We start from the raw sequence: 16,298 nt of genomic DNA, 5'->3' as shown, positions 1-16,298 counted from the left end.
AATGCGAGCACATCTTTCCAAAGTTTGAATCCATATAAGTGAGACTGGAATGGAAGTGTAGCCCGGAGCTGCTGCGTTGACGGTGGATGGACGGCTTGGTTTATGGGCCTGCACAGCTCCTATCGGAACTTTATTATGTACTCTCCAATAAAGCTTCACACTCTGGTAGTGCTTCTCATTTGAGAGCCACAAAATGCCACAGAAAAACCATCTTGTACATTTTTATTGTCTGTGCTCTGTCCCTTTTGATTCATTCGGGGCTCCATTATTTTTAGCTCTGGTTGAGCGGAGCAAAAGTTCACTAAAATGCTACGATGCTGAAACTCACTTTTTACGAAGTCTACTTTATCAGAAGGCAGAGATTATTTACTGTTACGATGAACCGTTCAATCAAGTTCTTCAATCCTTACCAAATTACATGTCATGAAATTTCCATTTGTAAAGGAAACGAACATTTTATGGACCTCTTTGTCTGTTTTATTGCAGGTATGAGATCAGGGACCTTCACCTTGTGGAGGAGAGCGTCCTGGAGAGCCTGAAGGTCAAAGCCGACTTCCACAACTTCAAGCCGCGACCCTTTAACATGCGGGAATTCTACGACCGCACCGGTCACGACATCAACGACATGCTGCTCTCCTGCCACTTCCACGGCTCCGAGTGCAGAGCGGAGGACTTCAAAGTGGTAAGTCATCTCTGAAGACGATTTGATCGGATGATAATTAAGGGATTATGCTCAAGCCACATTGTTGGTGTAATTACCAGTTTCCAACTTGTAAATAGCACTCATGTCTTCATCCGAGCTGTAATTGCAGCTAGAAAAGTAGAATTTTTCTGAAAGCGTCGACATATCTGACTTAAAAGTCCAGAAGTGCTGGCAAAAGCAAGCAAACACAGATGTCCCATGTCAACTGATCTGTTATTAAAGATAATTAAACTTGGAAGCTTAATAACTATAGTGCTGCATTTAACGAGCACAGAATTGTTGACCCTCACATGTCCAAGTCGATAGTAAACAGTCGCTCAGCGTTAAACTTTGTTCCAATTACACAAGGCATTCATGGTTTTTAGCAAACCATTTACTTTTGCTAAATGTGTGCACGTTTATGTGCACACATGCTGACCCAGGTGCTTTGCCATACTGAATAATCAGCAGTCCTGTACACTCCATCTGTCTCTGAAATCACTCCCTACTTACACTATTGCACACTACATTTACTGCCATCCATTTTATTTGAGCACTTCATGTGTGTGAAGTCATCTCATACTATACAGTGCTCTCAAAAGTACTTTCCATAGCATATTCACCAACAATTCCACAATGTAATACTCTGTTTTATAGATGTAAGAGGGACCACTTGACAACTTTCAGTGAAGTGTCTGAAATCTGAATTTACTTCTCGCTATTGAGTAAACTATTGTAGTGTTTTCCCTAAGTTTGTAACGTACGTAGGTGCACCTATCTGGTGGTCATTTTGTTGGTCCTCCCCCTTGCTCAAATCACAGATGTGACTAAGTAATGGCCAGAGCACCTTGCAATGGTGTAAATATCAACAGTGCAACAATATTACTGGACTCATTACTGATTGCTCCATTTATGTACCACCGTCCCACCTTATGTCTAACACTTGTGGTTTTGAGTCATAGCCTTTATGTTTCTTTATTTTTCTTTATTGCAATGCTTTAAAACTGCTTATTATTTTTTATCCATTACTTAGGCCTATTCAATTTGGTAGCTTTATTCTCAAAAGTAACAAAGTAAGGAGGCATTCTGGGAAATGGTCATTTGTGATAACTTATGTTGACATTGTCAATTTTTCTGAACAGTTCAGCATTTTTAGCTGGAAGCTCTTCATCAAATAGACAGTCTGGTCATTAGAGAAATTAGGTTGTGTTGGTTTAAGTCCAGGGCAGACTGTTAGAGTAGCACCTTAGATCAGCACCACTGCTGCAGACACTGTCCATGGTGCTGATCCAAGGCTGGTTTACAGGATGGAAGTTGAGTCACAGCAGTTGTCTGCCTTGCAAGACTTATCTGGAGTGGTTGTGTGTTTGTGTGTGGGGGACCCGGTCAAGGTGCCAATCACAATTATGTTAAGCTGCAGGCATCTTGGCTATTCAACTGCTGGGTAACCATTGAAACTAAAGTTATATTACAAACTATTATTACAAAAATTGCCCCAAATAAACCGTCAGTCACAATCAAACATATACACCATATACAGAAGAGTTAGGGGGGGGGGGCGCGCGCTATCATTGCAGAATAATAAATTAAACCCTAAATCTCTTAATTTGTTGTAGATTGTTTATTGTGGATTTTGTTTTTCTTGCAATGAAAATAGGAAAAGTGCAAGCTTTACACTGCAAAATATAGGTCACTTTTTATACTAACAGGGCCTTTGATTTGGTGCTAAGTGTTTGCACACTGCAGACAACACATGTTCTAAAATCATAAGATCATTTATTTATAACGGAATGGGTCAAAGAAGAACGAACACCACACTGCGAAGAACAAACAAACCTCTGAATGAACGATAAGAAAAGGAATGTGGTTTTCTGAAGATTCCTGCTGTGTTTTTTCTGTCCATGCTGCTAGTTTGAAATCTTCTCTGGTGACATTTGTCACTGTACTCTTGTTCTGTTGGCAAACAGTAGATGTCTTCTATTCACTGGTGCGGGTGGACATTTACAGTACAAAATCTTATTTACACTTGCATGACTGATTCTTCTTTTTCTTTTTTTGATCACCTCTGCATGTGTCCTTCTTGAAATGTATGATTAAACATTGCTTGGAGCTTTTTATTTATTTACTTGAGTCTCTATGGCTTTGTGTTTACCTTTTTATCTCTTTAGCGTTATTATTTTCTGCTTCAAAACAAAAAAGAAGCAGCATTGTGAAGGGCTGTCCTTTGAAATGGAACCGTTGTGGAATAATGCAGTGGTGTTGGTCAAAGAAAAGTGTTTAAGCAGTCCGCTGACATTATATATGTCCGACTGAATGACTCCGAGGTTTCCCCTGCAGACTGGCTGTAATGTCGATGCAATAAAACCCTGCTGTTGCTGCCGGCGCACCGAAACACTGAAGCCAACAGTTACTGGAATCTGACGTGTTTTCTAATTTGGAGCTAAACATTGATCATTCCACACAGCAGCCTCACTGAGTAGATTGGATTAAGTTTAGTGGTCAGTTTTATTCCCAACAAGACTCACATTTATCTTCAGTGGACATCGGTGGTATTATTATCTAGTGGATATTGCCCAATAGGTGGCCAATAACATGTTACTTTGTTTAGTGGGTGAACTGCTTTGTATCCCAGGGTTTTTACCTTGATTTAACCAAGAGAGCTCATTAAGAACAAGCTTGTTTGAACAGGCCAAGGAGATTAACGGGGGAATGCATTCAAACACAATGACACCAAAGAGGAGCTCTACACACTGCCATGTATTCAGCAGCTGCACTGAAGTAGCTTTGAAGTGATTTTTCTGCTTATGAGCAATTTTTCTATTTTTCGTGCTCACCCCGTGAAAGCAAAACGACTAGATGCCTGTTTTATGTCTCAGCATGTAGTTTGTAACAGCAAGATTAGAGTATGTCATTTATCAGATGTGTCTGGTAGCAAGTAGCAGCTCTCATCTATTTTCTTCTCCTTTCTTTTGTCCCCTCTTCAAATTTCAAATCACTTTTAAAGCCCTGTGTGGTCACAGCCATGCAGAGTTGCTACAGCACTGTATCACCAGTAGGCCTCTAAAGTCTTCCGATCCAGGATGGTTGGCTGTTTCAAAGCAGCAACCTCCGAGGCTGAAAAAGGATACTAACGCTGAAATGCCAAAAACTGCAGTTCCTCAAATTACCACTTGAGGCTCGCCCTAAAAGCAAGTCAATCCCCTCATGTTTAAAAGTACAACTTTACAGCAGAAATGAACATGTTTACAGCTTGGTACAAAAAACTGTGTTTGTCTCTAGATATTTCCCCGTTCATGATGACTGTACGGGGCTGAATTTTTATGTAACTCACCCATTGAAATTTTATTATGTTGTGCATAATTAAGGCCACGGCTGCTTTGAGTGACAAGTGGATGCTGTCATTGTTGGCTCGCTGCCTGCAGGTTTCAGTAACCAGGCTTCATTTGGCTGCCTCAGCACTGTCCACACACCACCTCTATGCCCATTTTTGGATGAGCCACAAGTCAAGCTGAGTCAGGCACAGGCAAGATGGCAACAGCAAGAGCTACCCGGAGCTGAGCTTTAAAACCACTCTTCAAGAAACCTGTGTGACATAACGAAGGCTGCATCCATTTTTTATACACACTCTATAGTTGTTATTCACTCCACCATCAAAACTGGAAAAAGAGACTCTGCCTTCAAGGTTGTGGTTCCTAAACCTTTAAGCTCTTAGACTGTCTGTAATATCTGTGAAAGCAGTTTTATTGACATAACTCAAAATCACACATTTGCCTCAAAGGGCTTTACATGCACCACGTGACACCCTCTATTTTTTTTATCCTCTCTTTACTGTCTGTTGCTTTTGTCTTTAATTGAGAGACATCTGCTCTAGAAGGGTCTTATATGAATAAACGTCCCTCTCTTACGGTAGGGAAATAGGCATTTTCTAGTGCTTGGAGTCAAAGGCCGAGTTGTGCTAAGAAATAATTCATCTGTCTGACCAAGTTGGAAATCGAAAGTGTTTTTAGTTGTAAGTAGTTGTTCCAAATGGTCACACTTGAAGGCAAACTGACAGTAGGACTGTAACCCCTTTCTGCAGTAGGTGTTTTTGGAAGAAAAAAAATATGAAAGATGACATATGATTAAATTTTTTGCTTATATTTCTTGTTGTTACAATAGTAATTGTGAAAGAAAGATCTTTTAATAGCCTTTAATAATGCTCCAAGTTGTAATAAAAAGCGAAAGCAGGTTGGAAGATGCTTCAATTGATTTCAAAACAACAGTAATACTTCCAGGCAAAGCAGTGAAGTAGCATTACACAGATGTTAAAGCTGCTGCAAGGAGAATTGAGCACTGGTATCAAAACTGGTATCAGGAGATAAAAAGTGAGATTAGTGCATAGTTGTTAACAGTGTAGCCTATATTATGTCATTATTTCTTAGCAAAGGTGTTTTTTTTTCTACCAGAGATGTCTAATAATAATGCAGCATTTGAGAAGTTACACTGGAGATGAATCTTGACCAATTTGTTTTTACTTTAGTGGTGAAATCAGGAACTTTACACAAACACGGTGGTTTAAAGTATTTTTGTTTATTTTGAAATCTCCTCTGCCTTTTCCCCCACAGATTTTGTGACACTTTATAGCAGGGAAGGCACTGGTATAAGTAATGCAATTAGTGATGGCTGAATTCATTTAGCCGCTTCAGTTTCAGGATCCTGCTGCCTTACTCTCACACTGTCATGTAACTTGGACACTTAAAAAGAGCAGAGCCATGGTTAATGTTGGTGACACCTGTGCTATCCCTGCTTTTATGAGTATAACTTTCTGCGGGAAAACAAGTCTGTTCAGATTATGTAGGCCGAGACCACCTTCCAACACGGCTTCAAGTTGCACACAGAAACATAACAAAGCCTTTAATGAGTTTATTCTTCCACAGTAAGAAGAGGAAATATTTATTTCCCTAAACAAACAGTCCCTCGAACTGAGAGCTCTGAAGCCTGTGTTTGTGTGGCGCTTTAATGATGTTGCAGTTGCTGGCTGAGCAGAGTGCCCTTCTCCTTGACCCAAACATTGCATCATGACTTTTCTATGATAGGATTCGAGACAGCATTCTGGTCACGGGCACATGCTCCCATACGTTTGATTAGTTCTGCCTCAATAATTCATTTCAGCTCTGGAATATGAAATGCACATACATGAATCATATAAATCCTTGTTTGGTGTGTTTGAGGGTCTGTAGTTGGAGCTCTAATTACCGCTCAAGCATCTTATTGACCTTTCTGTGTTTTTCTCTAATTTGAGGAGGATGGATAATTTACGTTGTAGTTCATTTATGTCGCTCATGAGTCCAAGACTGCCCCCCTTCCCCACCCGCTCTTCTCTCTACTGTTATAGAGCAATTTCTCCTCTCTTTGAAGAGCAGAACGGTGCTCAGGAAATTGCATCTGGCCAGAACATAGTGGCAGCAGAGAGGTGTTTCCCCTGGAGAGGTTTAAGGCCTTTATTTCTCTCCTCTCAACTTCCTTTTGTTATCTACATCACCGCGCAGCTCCAGAAAACTGGAAAATGCACTTCCTTTGAAGACCGTCTTTGATGCAGTGCATTGTTAATCTTTTCATTGTTTCATTGCAAAGTGCTTGATGAATAAGGAAGGAAGGCTATCCCAAGTGACTGTTCTTTGTGAAAAGATCAAACGAAGAAAAGAGGCTGATAAGAAACTATCTGAAGCCGTTTGTGATGAGAATAGAGATTCAGTACTCAACTGAATTGACAGTATTTTTTTTAACATATAATTTCATACCTTATTATGTGCAAAACAAAGAGTGATTCTGCAGATGTAAGATGCCTCAAGGGTTGGCTCTTCCAGATGATGGTGCATCCAGAAATATGACGATATGTCATCCTGTCACTGAAGTAAAGTACTTTTTTTGAATATCTGTTTAATATATTTTCTATCGTGCTGAGAAGTTGTTCAGTTGTCGGTCCATGTAGTGAACAGAAGCCCCCAAAAAGGGAATTGGATACAGTGTTTGTTCGAATTTGTTTACAAGAAAACTCTTTAACTCAACTGAATCCAATTTGAAACAAGATTCAGTTTGACAGCTTTCAAGTTGTTCTTCTGAGAGTTTTCCTTTCAGTTTAATTAAAATCTGATTTGATGTTTTCTTTCTATTCGTCCAACCAAATTGTTAAAGGAGTAGTTTGACATTTGGCAAATACCCTTATTTGCTTTCTTGTGGTGAGTTGCATGAGAACATTAATTCCACTTGTGTCTGTGCACTAAATGTGGAGCTACTGCCAGTCAACTTAGCTTAGCACAAATACTGTGGGGAAACAGCTAGCTTGGCTCAAGCCGAACAAAATCTGCCAAGTAGCATCTCTAAACCTCCCTTTTTTTTTTAACATGCTTGTTTAATCTGTACAATAAAAAGGCAATTTACAATTTAAGAAGTATGTGCTAGACCATTTGGAGGCAAGTGCCGGTATCTTCCTGAAGTCTTGAAGATAAGAAGTCTGGCCAGCAACCCTCTTTAAAACAACTAATGTATAAGGAGTGATAAATGACACATTCATTAGTCTTTGTACTAAGCTCAGCTAACCGGCTGCTGTCTGGAGCCTTATATTCACCAGACAGATATGAGTGTGAGAGAGTGGTCTCCTTTGCACTTTTCATAATTCCCAAAATGTCAAACTGCTGCTTAAACATATTGTACGCTATTAGAGCTTTAAAGCAAGAGAAGCAGAGAGAACCAAATTTCCCTCATCGTAATGTGTTATTATTGCATTATGTGCCTCATTTACCAACAAGTGTGTTGGACAGTTATTGTGTCCCTTCACTCAGAGCAACACTTTGAGGAAGGAATAAATGCTCTGGCAGTTATTACTGAGTTATCGAAGGCACACTGTGCTCTCCCTGTGCTCCTCAACAGTTGAGGAGCATCATCACTGCTAATTGGACTCGGAGGTATTTCTGTAGGAGACGGCAAACTGTGCTCACTGAGAAACCCACTCACCAGTGAACTCCAGTAAAGGAGAACAGAGCGATAGTCCCACTCTGCCAAGCGCTTCCCTTGGTCTGATGCTTGGCCCTTTTTTGTTTGTCAAAGTCAGGCTTTGACAGCTGTAGCCGGGGAATATATGTGTGTTTGTGAGTTCCCAGCACACTGCTGTCGTGACAGTTGTGTTATAATTTCTGTACTCTGATCGCTGCTGTCATGTCTCAAGAAGGCAACATGCATTTGTAGGTTTTGCAGACAAAAATGTAAGACATGCTGCGCCTCAGAGAAAAGAGAGATAGGCTGGTGGTATGAGAGTCACTGCGTTATATATATATATATATATATATATATATAAATATATATATATATATGTTTACTCTTGCAAGCTGTATTGAGAAAGCCTGTTTAAGAAAACTGTTATGTAAAACTTTTAGAATATTCCTGCATGTTTTAGTCACCTCACAATAAATTCTCTATATCTACAGTATATTATATTAATAATGGACTTTTCCCAAAGCTCTGCAATTTTAGAAGTAGTCCCTGCTCACAGTTGCATAATGTGGCAGATCTAAAGTAACTTTCACAATGAATAAACGCATAAAGGTGATAAAGACTTGTGGTGGTGGATTACTTCTCTAAAGCTGGTTTAAAGCTTTTGCAAGTCAATTTTCAAACTGCTATCATGAACTGAAACCAATGGCGGACTGGAAGTTAGGAAATCTGGAATGTCTGGTATACTTTGGAAAATAGTTAGCAGTAAAATATAGTCTCTAGGGATGGATGAGAACCTACAAAACCACCACTGTGCTCCATTGAAATCACAAATACATTTTCAGTTCTGCACTGTGTCCCTGTATGTTTTCAGTGGACTGCAGGTTTGCAGTTGTAAACACATTGAGTGTGTTTGCAGTTGTAAACACATTGAGTGTGTTTACATGTTCTCATTTGAGTGCTGTAAAGCTCATCTGGTGCTGGTCTTAAGCCCCAACCTGAACTCTCTTAAAGCAACCCTGAGGGTGACACTGAGCTCACATTTCTCTGATATCTTCAGCTCACATTTCTCTGACATTTTCAACTGTGCTGGGAGCTGGAAAAGAACCGGACTCTTCCAGCCCATCTCTGTCTTGGCAAGAATCTACTTAGGCTTGCATTTCCTGCAGTTTTTGTGGCCTGAAGCGACAGATGTGAAGCACAGCCACCACCCATATTGCCCAGCGGCTTGTTGGTCAGCACAGCTGCTCTGCACATCCTGGCTGCTGAACCTGTCACATGCTCCTGTGCTGAGCTGGCAAAGTTATGTCACCTCTCAGTCACCATGTTTATCCCCTTCTTCTCTCCTCTCTCCCTCCCCTCTTAGACGTTTTTCTGCAATCCTCCTTCATCTCAACCCCTGCACAGTGCATTCCTTGCATCAGCCCCCATGGGCATGACAATCCTCATTATGTTTTCATGTCATGCTCTCTCCTCTTCTTTCTTTCTCCCTTTCCCTACCTCGCGCTTATGCCCTTTCCTTTGTTCTCTCTGCTCCCATGCCATCCTCCTTCAACTCCCAAATTCAGGAGTCATGGGTTTTTAAAAACAAAAAAACAATAAAGAAAAGCCATCTTGATGAAAGAGTGTAGTCGGAGATATTAAGCACAGGAAATTACTTTTTAAATGTATTCCCACATTCCACAACAGCACTTTGATGGACGTTTCAACACACTTAGAGAGGATTAAATTAATATTTGCCCTCAGTGCTGAACGGGGGTATTTAGTGCTGACCAGCTCCAAAGACCGATTGAGGGGCAGAGTAACCACATTACCCAGATCGGCAGGTAAATGCTCAGGGCTCATAATGGGGAGTAATCCTGTACACAAAAGCCATCTGTCAGCAGTGAGACTGTCCAACACAGCAGGAGTGCAACTTTATTACAAATATTTTAAAGCAGGAAACATAAACACTCACTTTCCCTACATCCCTGCAGATTAAACGCTCGTAAATCATCGTGCATACAACTTTGAAGCCATATTAAATTAGTCTGCCAGTCTGCCTGGTGTCACTTAAGTTACAACGTGAAACCTCAAATAAGGTGAAGACCTAATAAGTCACTACCCACTTTAATAAAAATGACAAACTTACTGAAATATACTTTTATGTGAATATCAGGACTTAATTCATGGATATAAAAAGCTGGTAAGCTAGTAATTCTTTATTTGGGTGCTATTAAGCCATTGCAGAAGAAGTGGGCACCACCAAATGAAATAATCAAAAGAGCTCCAGTTAAACTTCAAACCTGACAGAAATATTGCATTTATGTTTGTTTTACGTTAATTTGAGCAAGGTATTCTCCTGCCCCATTGCTTTTCTCTTCACTGATGAGTGACATACAAGTCACATGCTTTGCATACATCATGATTTATTCACTAAACCTGTTTCTATTTCAGCAGTACTCCAACTTTTCCAATCAGCCAAGCAAAACAGTGATATTTTTATTTTTTTTATTTTTTTTTTATACTTTTTTTGATCATACAAATGTTGTTTTTCTCCACATTTCTCATTTTCTGTCAATTGCTTACTTTGTTTCTCCCCTTTTGCCTTTTTGTTTCATCCCATTATCCATCCTCTCAAGGCCAATAGAGGCTGAACCACATATGGTATTTTTGGGGAAAGTAGGGAAGTTTAGAGGCTCAATAAGTACAGGTGTAATGACAAGGAAAGGATGAAAGTAGAAATGAGGTGTGTAGTGTTTGTGACAAGAGAGCAAACATCATGAGTTATCTAAGTACACTAAAATCCCAGTCATTCCTTTCACTGTCCTGCTTTAACTGTAACACTCACAAATAAACACAAATAAAACTCTCATCTTTGAGCGGTATCTTTTCCTGTTCTTACAGTTAAAGGGCAGACAGTGTCTCTATGACTGCAGGTGGTTTCGAGACGGATCAGTAATGCTGCCTGAGCACGCTCTATTTGCTAGAGGCTGGGGTGGGGGGAACGCTTTTTATGAAGACATTTCGGACCGGGGAAGAAGGAGGGGGCACCGTGGGGCTGAAAATAGCACGGGTTGGCTGCACTGCTCTTCACATGGTTTATTTATCCTGAGGATTAGTGCAGGTGACTTAAGGGTTGGGTTCTGTGGGGCTCGAGGCAGGCTGGCAAAGGGCTAGCTGTGACTCAGACTGCTAGATAGAGTTTAGGAGGAGGACACTGAAGAGGAATGATGCTGCAGTTCAGCCTGCTGAGCTCTTCTTCACTCGCTTGACCCCAAATCAGGCTAATTGTGCATTTCCACAGGCTTCTGTTCGATGTTGTAGAGGGGCTTGGAAGTCAATGTTGGAAAGTAACTAAGTGCAGTTACTCAAGTACTGAAATCATTAATATTTTATGCTGTTTTACGCAGACACTCCCCTGTTTGGCTTGTGACTCCCTACACAAAAAACTGTCTCATCAAGGCCCCCTGTCACGTGTTTGATTTTCTTATGATCTCTTACAAAATATCTCATTGCCTATCATCAAATTTGCACTGAAACATTAGTATCAATAATCTCATGTTATATGTAATAAGTATTTTGCTGATGCTTTTGTACCTTTATTTAAGTATGATTTTGATTGTAGTACTTGTTGTTTACTGTTTTACTGCTGAAGTTACTTTAGTGAAGTATCCGAGCAGTGGTAAAGGAAGTATTTAGGTCCTGTAAGTACTGTACAATTACTGTAAAATGACTACACTACTACACGTAAAAAGTCCTCCATTCAAAACTTTACTTATTTAAAAATATGAATGTATTTTGTTTTAGCAAAATTTACCTAAAGTATTAAAAGTAAAAGTATTAAGCAGAAAATGCACCAGTCAGTGTTTTACTCTTATATTTGATGTTTTTGGATTAATTTTAGTACTGTAATTAATGTATATTTTACTGCTGTAAGGTTTTTCTCATTTTAACTACTGTATGTATTGTGTACTGTTCTTTATGTAATGTTAGTTTAGTCTACAGTAAGTAAGTATGATAATCATATTCTGTTATACTTTTTTTTTTTTTTTTTTTTTTTTTTTTTTTTTACAAAGCATTTTCCAGCTAATCCAAGAGGGGTTTTAAATAGTTTATTTATGTTAAGAAGAAGGAGATATTTCTAATAAACAAACACCCAATCATCCTTATATCACTGTGGAGGATACACTGTGTCTATCAGCTGTATCCCTATAGAGAAAATCGTCAACAGGGCCATTGTGACGTGCAGGCAGTTGTTGTTTTAACCCACTGAAGTTTATGTAAGTTACAGTCAAAATGTTACAACGTCAGACTGAATCACAATTATAGACATTTTCATTTGATGTAACCATACAGCCATTATTTCATGAAATATTGGACTTGAATAGTTCATTCACTTTGAATGGGATATTGTTTTAATGAAGCACAGTAACAAACAGATGCAGAATATCTGAGCAGCAGAGTGGAAAAAAACTTGGCTATGTAACAGGAATGTAAGGGTTGTTGTGGTTAAAGTAGGTTATCCAGTCAAATGCACACACACACGCACACACACACCTCTTTCACTGTCCCCATGGGGATTTTCAGTGACATTATGTATTCCCTAGCCTTTTACCCTAACCTTAACCATCACAACTAAATGCCTAACCATCTAACCCAGACTCTACCCCTGGAGACCTCCATTTTTGTCCCCACAGTGAAACATGTCCTTATGGTTTGTTGGGGCATTCAGTCTATATCCACACCAGAATATAAAAACATATATACACACACAAAACAACAATTCACAATAACCCTGCACTGTCAGGGAACATTCACTGAACACCGCTGATTGTTAGCAGACAAGCTCTAAACCTGTAAACAATCAAATAATCCTGCCACAGTACAAACAGCGCTGGCACAAACACAAACAAAGAGCGAAAGAGAAGGCGGCTGCTGACTTCTCCACTCAGCTCAAACTGTCTTTCAAGAAAAACTTTTTTTAATGTCTTTTTTGTGTGTGTCTTTAAACTGCATTAAAACTGTGTGTGCAAACAGACGGGGTCTGAGTGTGTAACGAGGTTGGAGAAATGGACAGAGGGCAGGACAAAGTGAAAAAAGACAGACGGGAGCTGTAGTGACAGGTGTGGATGTAGACTTTAGTCACTGTAGGTGTGAAACACGACTCAGAAACAAACTGTGAACGAGGCAAGGACAAATGGATGAAAGGAAGGGGAGCGAAGAAAAAAAAGCTGGAGGCATTTTATTTGGAACTAAAATGAGGATTGTAATGAGGTTTTGAACAAGGAGGGCTCTCTGCATGCCTTACTGTGAAACTGCTATAATTAGTTGTTGATTTAAATATGCAGGAAGATCTTGCCCAAATTAATGCTCCTCATATTAAAGTTATTTTTAATATTTTCAGTGGAAACACTGTTGTAAAATTAGATATGTAATAGTAAGTATTAATACCCAGTCAGTAAGACCAAATACAGGTAAGCACATGCAACACAAACGTACACTCGGATAAAGTGCCTTTGTGGGAGGCAGCGGCATTAAAAACAACAACTACATCAGCAGCCTCCTGGGAGAATCACCCGGAGACTGATTAGTATTTCCTGGATGTGCCTTTGCACTTTTATATCAACCTCAGTGTGGCATTTCCACCGCAATTACTGAGCTAATCAGTTAACCAGTGCTGCCTCTGCCTTAGCCTTCAGCCTGAATGCAGGCAGCATTTCTTTCTGTTGTTTTTCCTTTTTAATGTGTCTACAGCAAATAATGCCACGTCTGTGGAATTAAGTGGCGGGAGCCACCGTGAGATGTTTCTCTGCCTGCCACCACTGAAGTTTGTGTGTTTTGTGGTGATGGTGCATTGTTGATTTGTCGAGACCTTGGTTCCTCTGGATGCCGCACTTTCTCGAAAGATTATCATGATGACACTTTGTGTTTACTGCACTGAATACAATGCAAAATGACTGGAGAGTGGGGACGCAGATAGAGGACATTTACAGGGTGACGGGGGAGGGAAGGGAAAAGAGAAAGGATAAAATGATTCTGCAAACTGCTCAATAACTATAAATAATTCCTTAAATTCATTCATTAACTTAATTTAAAATATTATCGGCCAAGAAAACATCAAATTTAGTCTCCTTTTCATTAAATGCAGCAGGACTCGAACTTTATCAGTAAGTGTAGTGACAAATTTTACTGCTGAATGAAAGTAATTACTTTAATTTCTCTTAACCTGTTTATGCTGTTTGGGTTGTGTATATTGTCGTAATGATGTTATATTGCTTGTTTGGTCAGGTCTTTCTTGTTAAGGAGATTTCTAATCTCAATGAGACTTTACTTTTCTTAAAACTGCTCTAATCAGTATAAACACTAGATGAATTGACTATGCCTTGTTTGAAAGAGTTCATCCTTTACGGTCCACATCTTTAAAGTCTTGTTTAACTCTAATCAACGTTGTTTCCAGCCAGATAATGCAGCTGTTTGCAGCAAAGAAACTATAATATACAACTGTGCGCCACCTGCTTAGCGCCAAACAGCAGACAGATGAAGTTTACATTTAGCAGGTTATGACAATTAGCAGCTAAGGAGCCAGATATTTCCATCGTGAATGGTGGAGAACAAAACGGAGCTAAAAGAGTTCCTTGAGATCATGTTTCTTCAAATGGTTTTCACAGTATGTTGCAATTATGAGAGAAGACTTGTGAGGAAATGGTGGGAAACAACAACTCTGGACGGATGCAAAATTAGCTAATCCCATTTTCCACAGTTTCACACAGGTGATAATCCCACTCAGCATTTACCCCTTCTCCTCAATTTGCTGCTATGCGCTGTCAATTTGGGTTGCTTTATTTTCTCATCCCAATTTTATTGCCGTGTCTGGAGCTGACTCCTGCTGCTTTCATGTTTTGTAATCCTCTCAGAAGCATGCTTGACATAAAAGCCTGTTCTCAAACCATGTAACATCCGCCCCGCAAAAAGCACCTTGTTTGACAAACTAGCAGTTAGTCTTTTTCCCCCAGGAGAGCGACTCCATATTAAATCTGCGATAATTTTTAACAGTATCCCACAGCAGGTGGGCACCGAGGTTATTACCAGCTCCCATATAAATTAGTAATGCACAAGATAATCCACTTCATCCACAGTAACATCAGTTGCTCTCCTTCTTACCTATAGCAATCACAAGCAAATGACAACAGTAGCACACGGACAACAGCCAGTCATCCCCATCAAAGTGGTGGGATCTGCTGTCACTGCCAAAGGCTTTGTGGCTGCATATTGTTGTTTTCCCACTCCATGATCTGGAGACACTCTGCAGTGCAAGCATCGGAAATTCAAACACCATTTTAAAACATTTCTATTCAGCCACTGACCTTACATTGTAGAAAAATGATCAATAACTGCATTAATTGAGACATCATGCCTTATCCAGAGTTATATTCATTTTTAAGCAATTGAGTAAAAACTAAAACACACTTTGTTCAACTGCCAGCAGGCGGGGGCTATGTCTTACGCCAAATGACCTGCCTGTTGAATAACGTGTCCAATGAAAAACTAAATTTTAGTCCACTTAACTACATTTTAATAAGCCAGTAGTCCTCATTATTCCGTGACCTCCTGCATTACTAGTGTCAGATGTGAAGAGCTGTGGAGTAGCATCGAGGAAAAATGCTACTTGTTCCTTGTGACATGAATGAGTGGACTAATCAGAGATGCAAATGAATCAGCTCTTTTTATCAATGTGAGATACAAACAGAGCAAGTGGAGGAAAGATTTATTTGTTATCTGGGGATGAATGAACGTCTTTCACGTCCCACATAATCCGGGTAAATATGATGCTCAACTGCTCTCTTTATGTAAAAAAAAAAAATGAAATTAAAGCCATCAGTCACGCCGCTATGCATTGACATTAGGTAAAACAGGCATTACCCCTCAGTGAGTGATGTTCAGACAACGAGCCAGAATGGAGGACATCAGTCACGTCGGTGTGGCCACGCTCGGGAATGACAGCTATATCTGAAAAAGTAAATTAACTCAGCGCTTGTTTATTCTCTTTTGGTCATTGTTGCTCTGATAAGTGGAGCAGAGCTGAAGTTGAAGCAGCCGCCGAGTTGTGATGCGTCCCGTCCCGTCTCGCTCCCTCTCTCTCTGTGTGCGTCCTCTGGTTGACAGGGACACACCTGTTTGAAGTAGCAGCAGCATCTTATTATGCTCCTCCAGTCGTCTTTGTCTGCACCTGCAGATGCTGCTGTCTGCCCCCCCAAGACCTCGCTGGTCCAACTACTCTCCCACCTCGCCAACTCAATAACACTTCTGAGCTCATTTAAAGGAAAAGTAACATTTTCAGTCTGAACGGAAGAAAACAAGGTTGATGAAAGAGTGTGCGTCACTCGTCCGCAGGTTGTAACCCCCTGACATGAATCATGAGAGGATTTTTACTTCACCGCAAGAGTTTGTCTCCAAAGTGTGATGCAGTTAATGAGATGATGACCTTATATTAGTCGGTTGTAGAGATGAAAAGATGACGTCATGTCTGCACCGGCCTTTGTTCCACTAGGTTCCGTTACGCGATACCATTGCATCATCTGCATTGCTTGTATTGATTTTATCGAGACAAAGCGTGTTCTGAGTTCAGCAATTAATATCAGATGTCAAAACTGTCTTTTTAATAGCT

The 16,298-nt window shown here is 40.0% G+C and overlaps 1 protein-coding gene across 2 annotated transcripts in view; it reads left to right on the top strand.

Annotated features, from left to right (window-relative positions):
• Positions 1–16,298, top strand: part of LOC138193003 (acid-sensing ion channel 1-like) — a 48,227-nt gene that overhangs the window by 5,458 nt on the left and 26,471 nt on the right. For both annotated transcript variants that reach the window (XM_069140762.1, XM_069140761.1), the window contains exon 2: positions 487–682. In XM_069140762.1, the coding sequence (XP_068996863.1) occupies positions 487–682 (196 nt within the window). The remainder of the gene's footprint in view (positions 1–486; positions 683–16,298) is intronic.

The sequence above is a fragment of the Embiotoca jacksoni genome, unplaced genomic scaffold (genome assembly GCF_022577435.1).
Source record: "Embiotoca jacksoni isolate LCO1_2020_lvr unplaced genomic scaffold, fEmbJac1.0.p SCAF_9, whole genome shotgun sequence".
Classification (NCBI taxonomy): Eukaryota; Metazoa; Chordata; class Actinopteri; family Embiotocidae; genus Embiotoca; species Embiotoca jacksoni.
The sequence above is the reverse complement of the archived record's forward strand: the minus strand, read 5'-3'. Positions and strand labels throughout refer to the sequence as shown.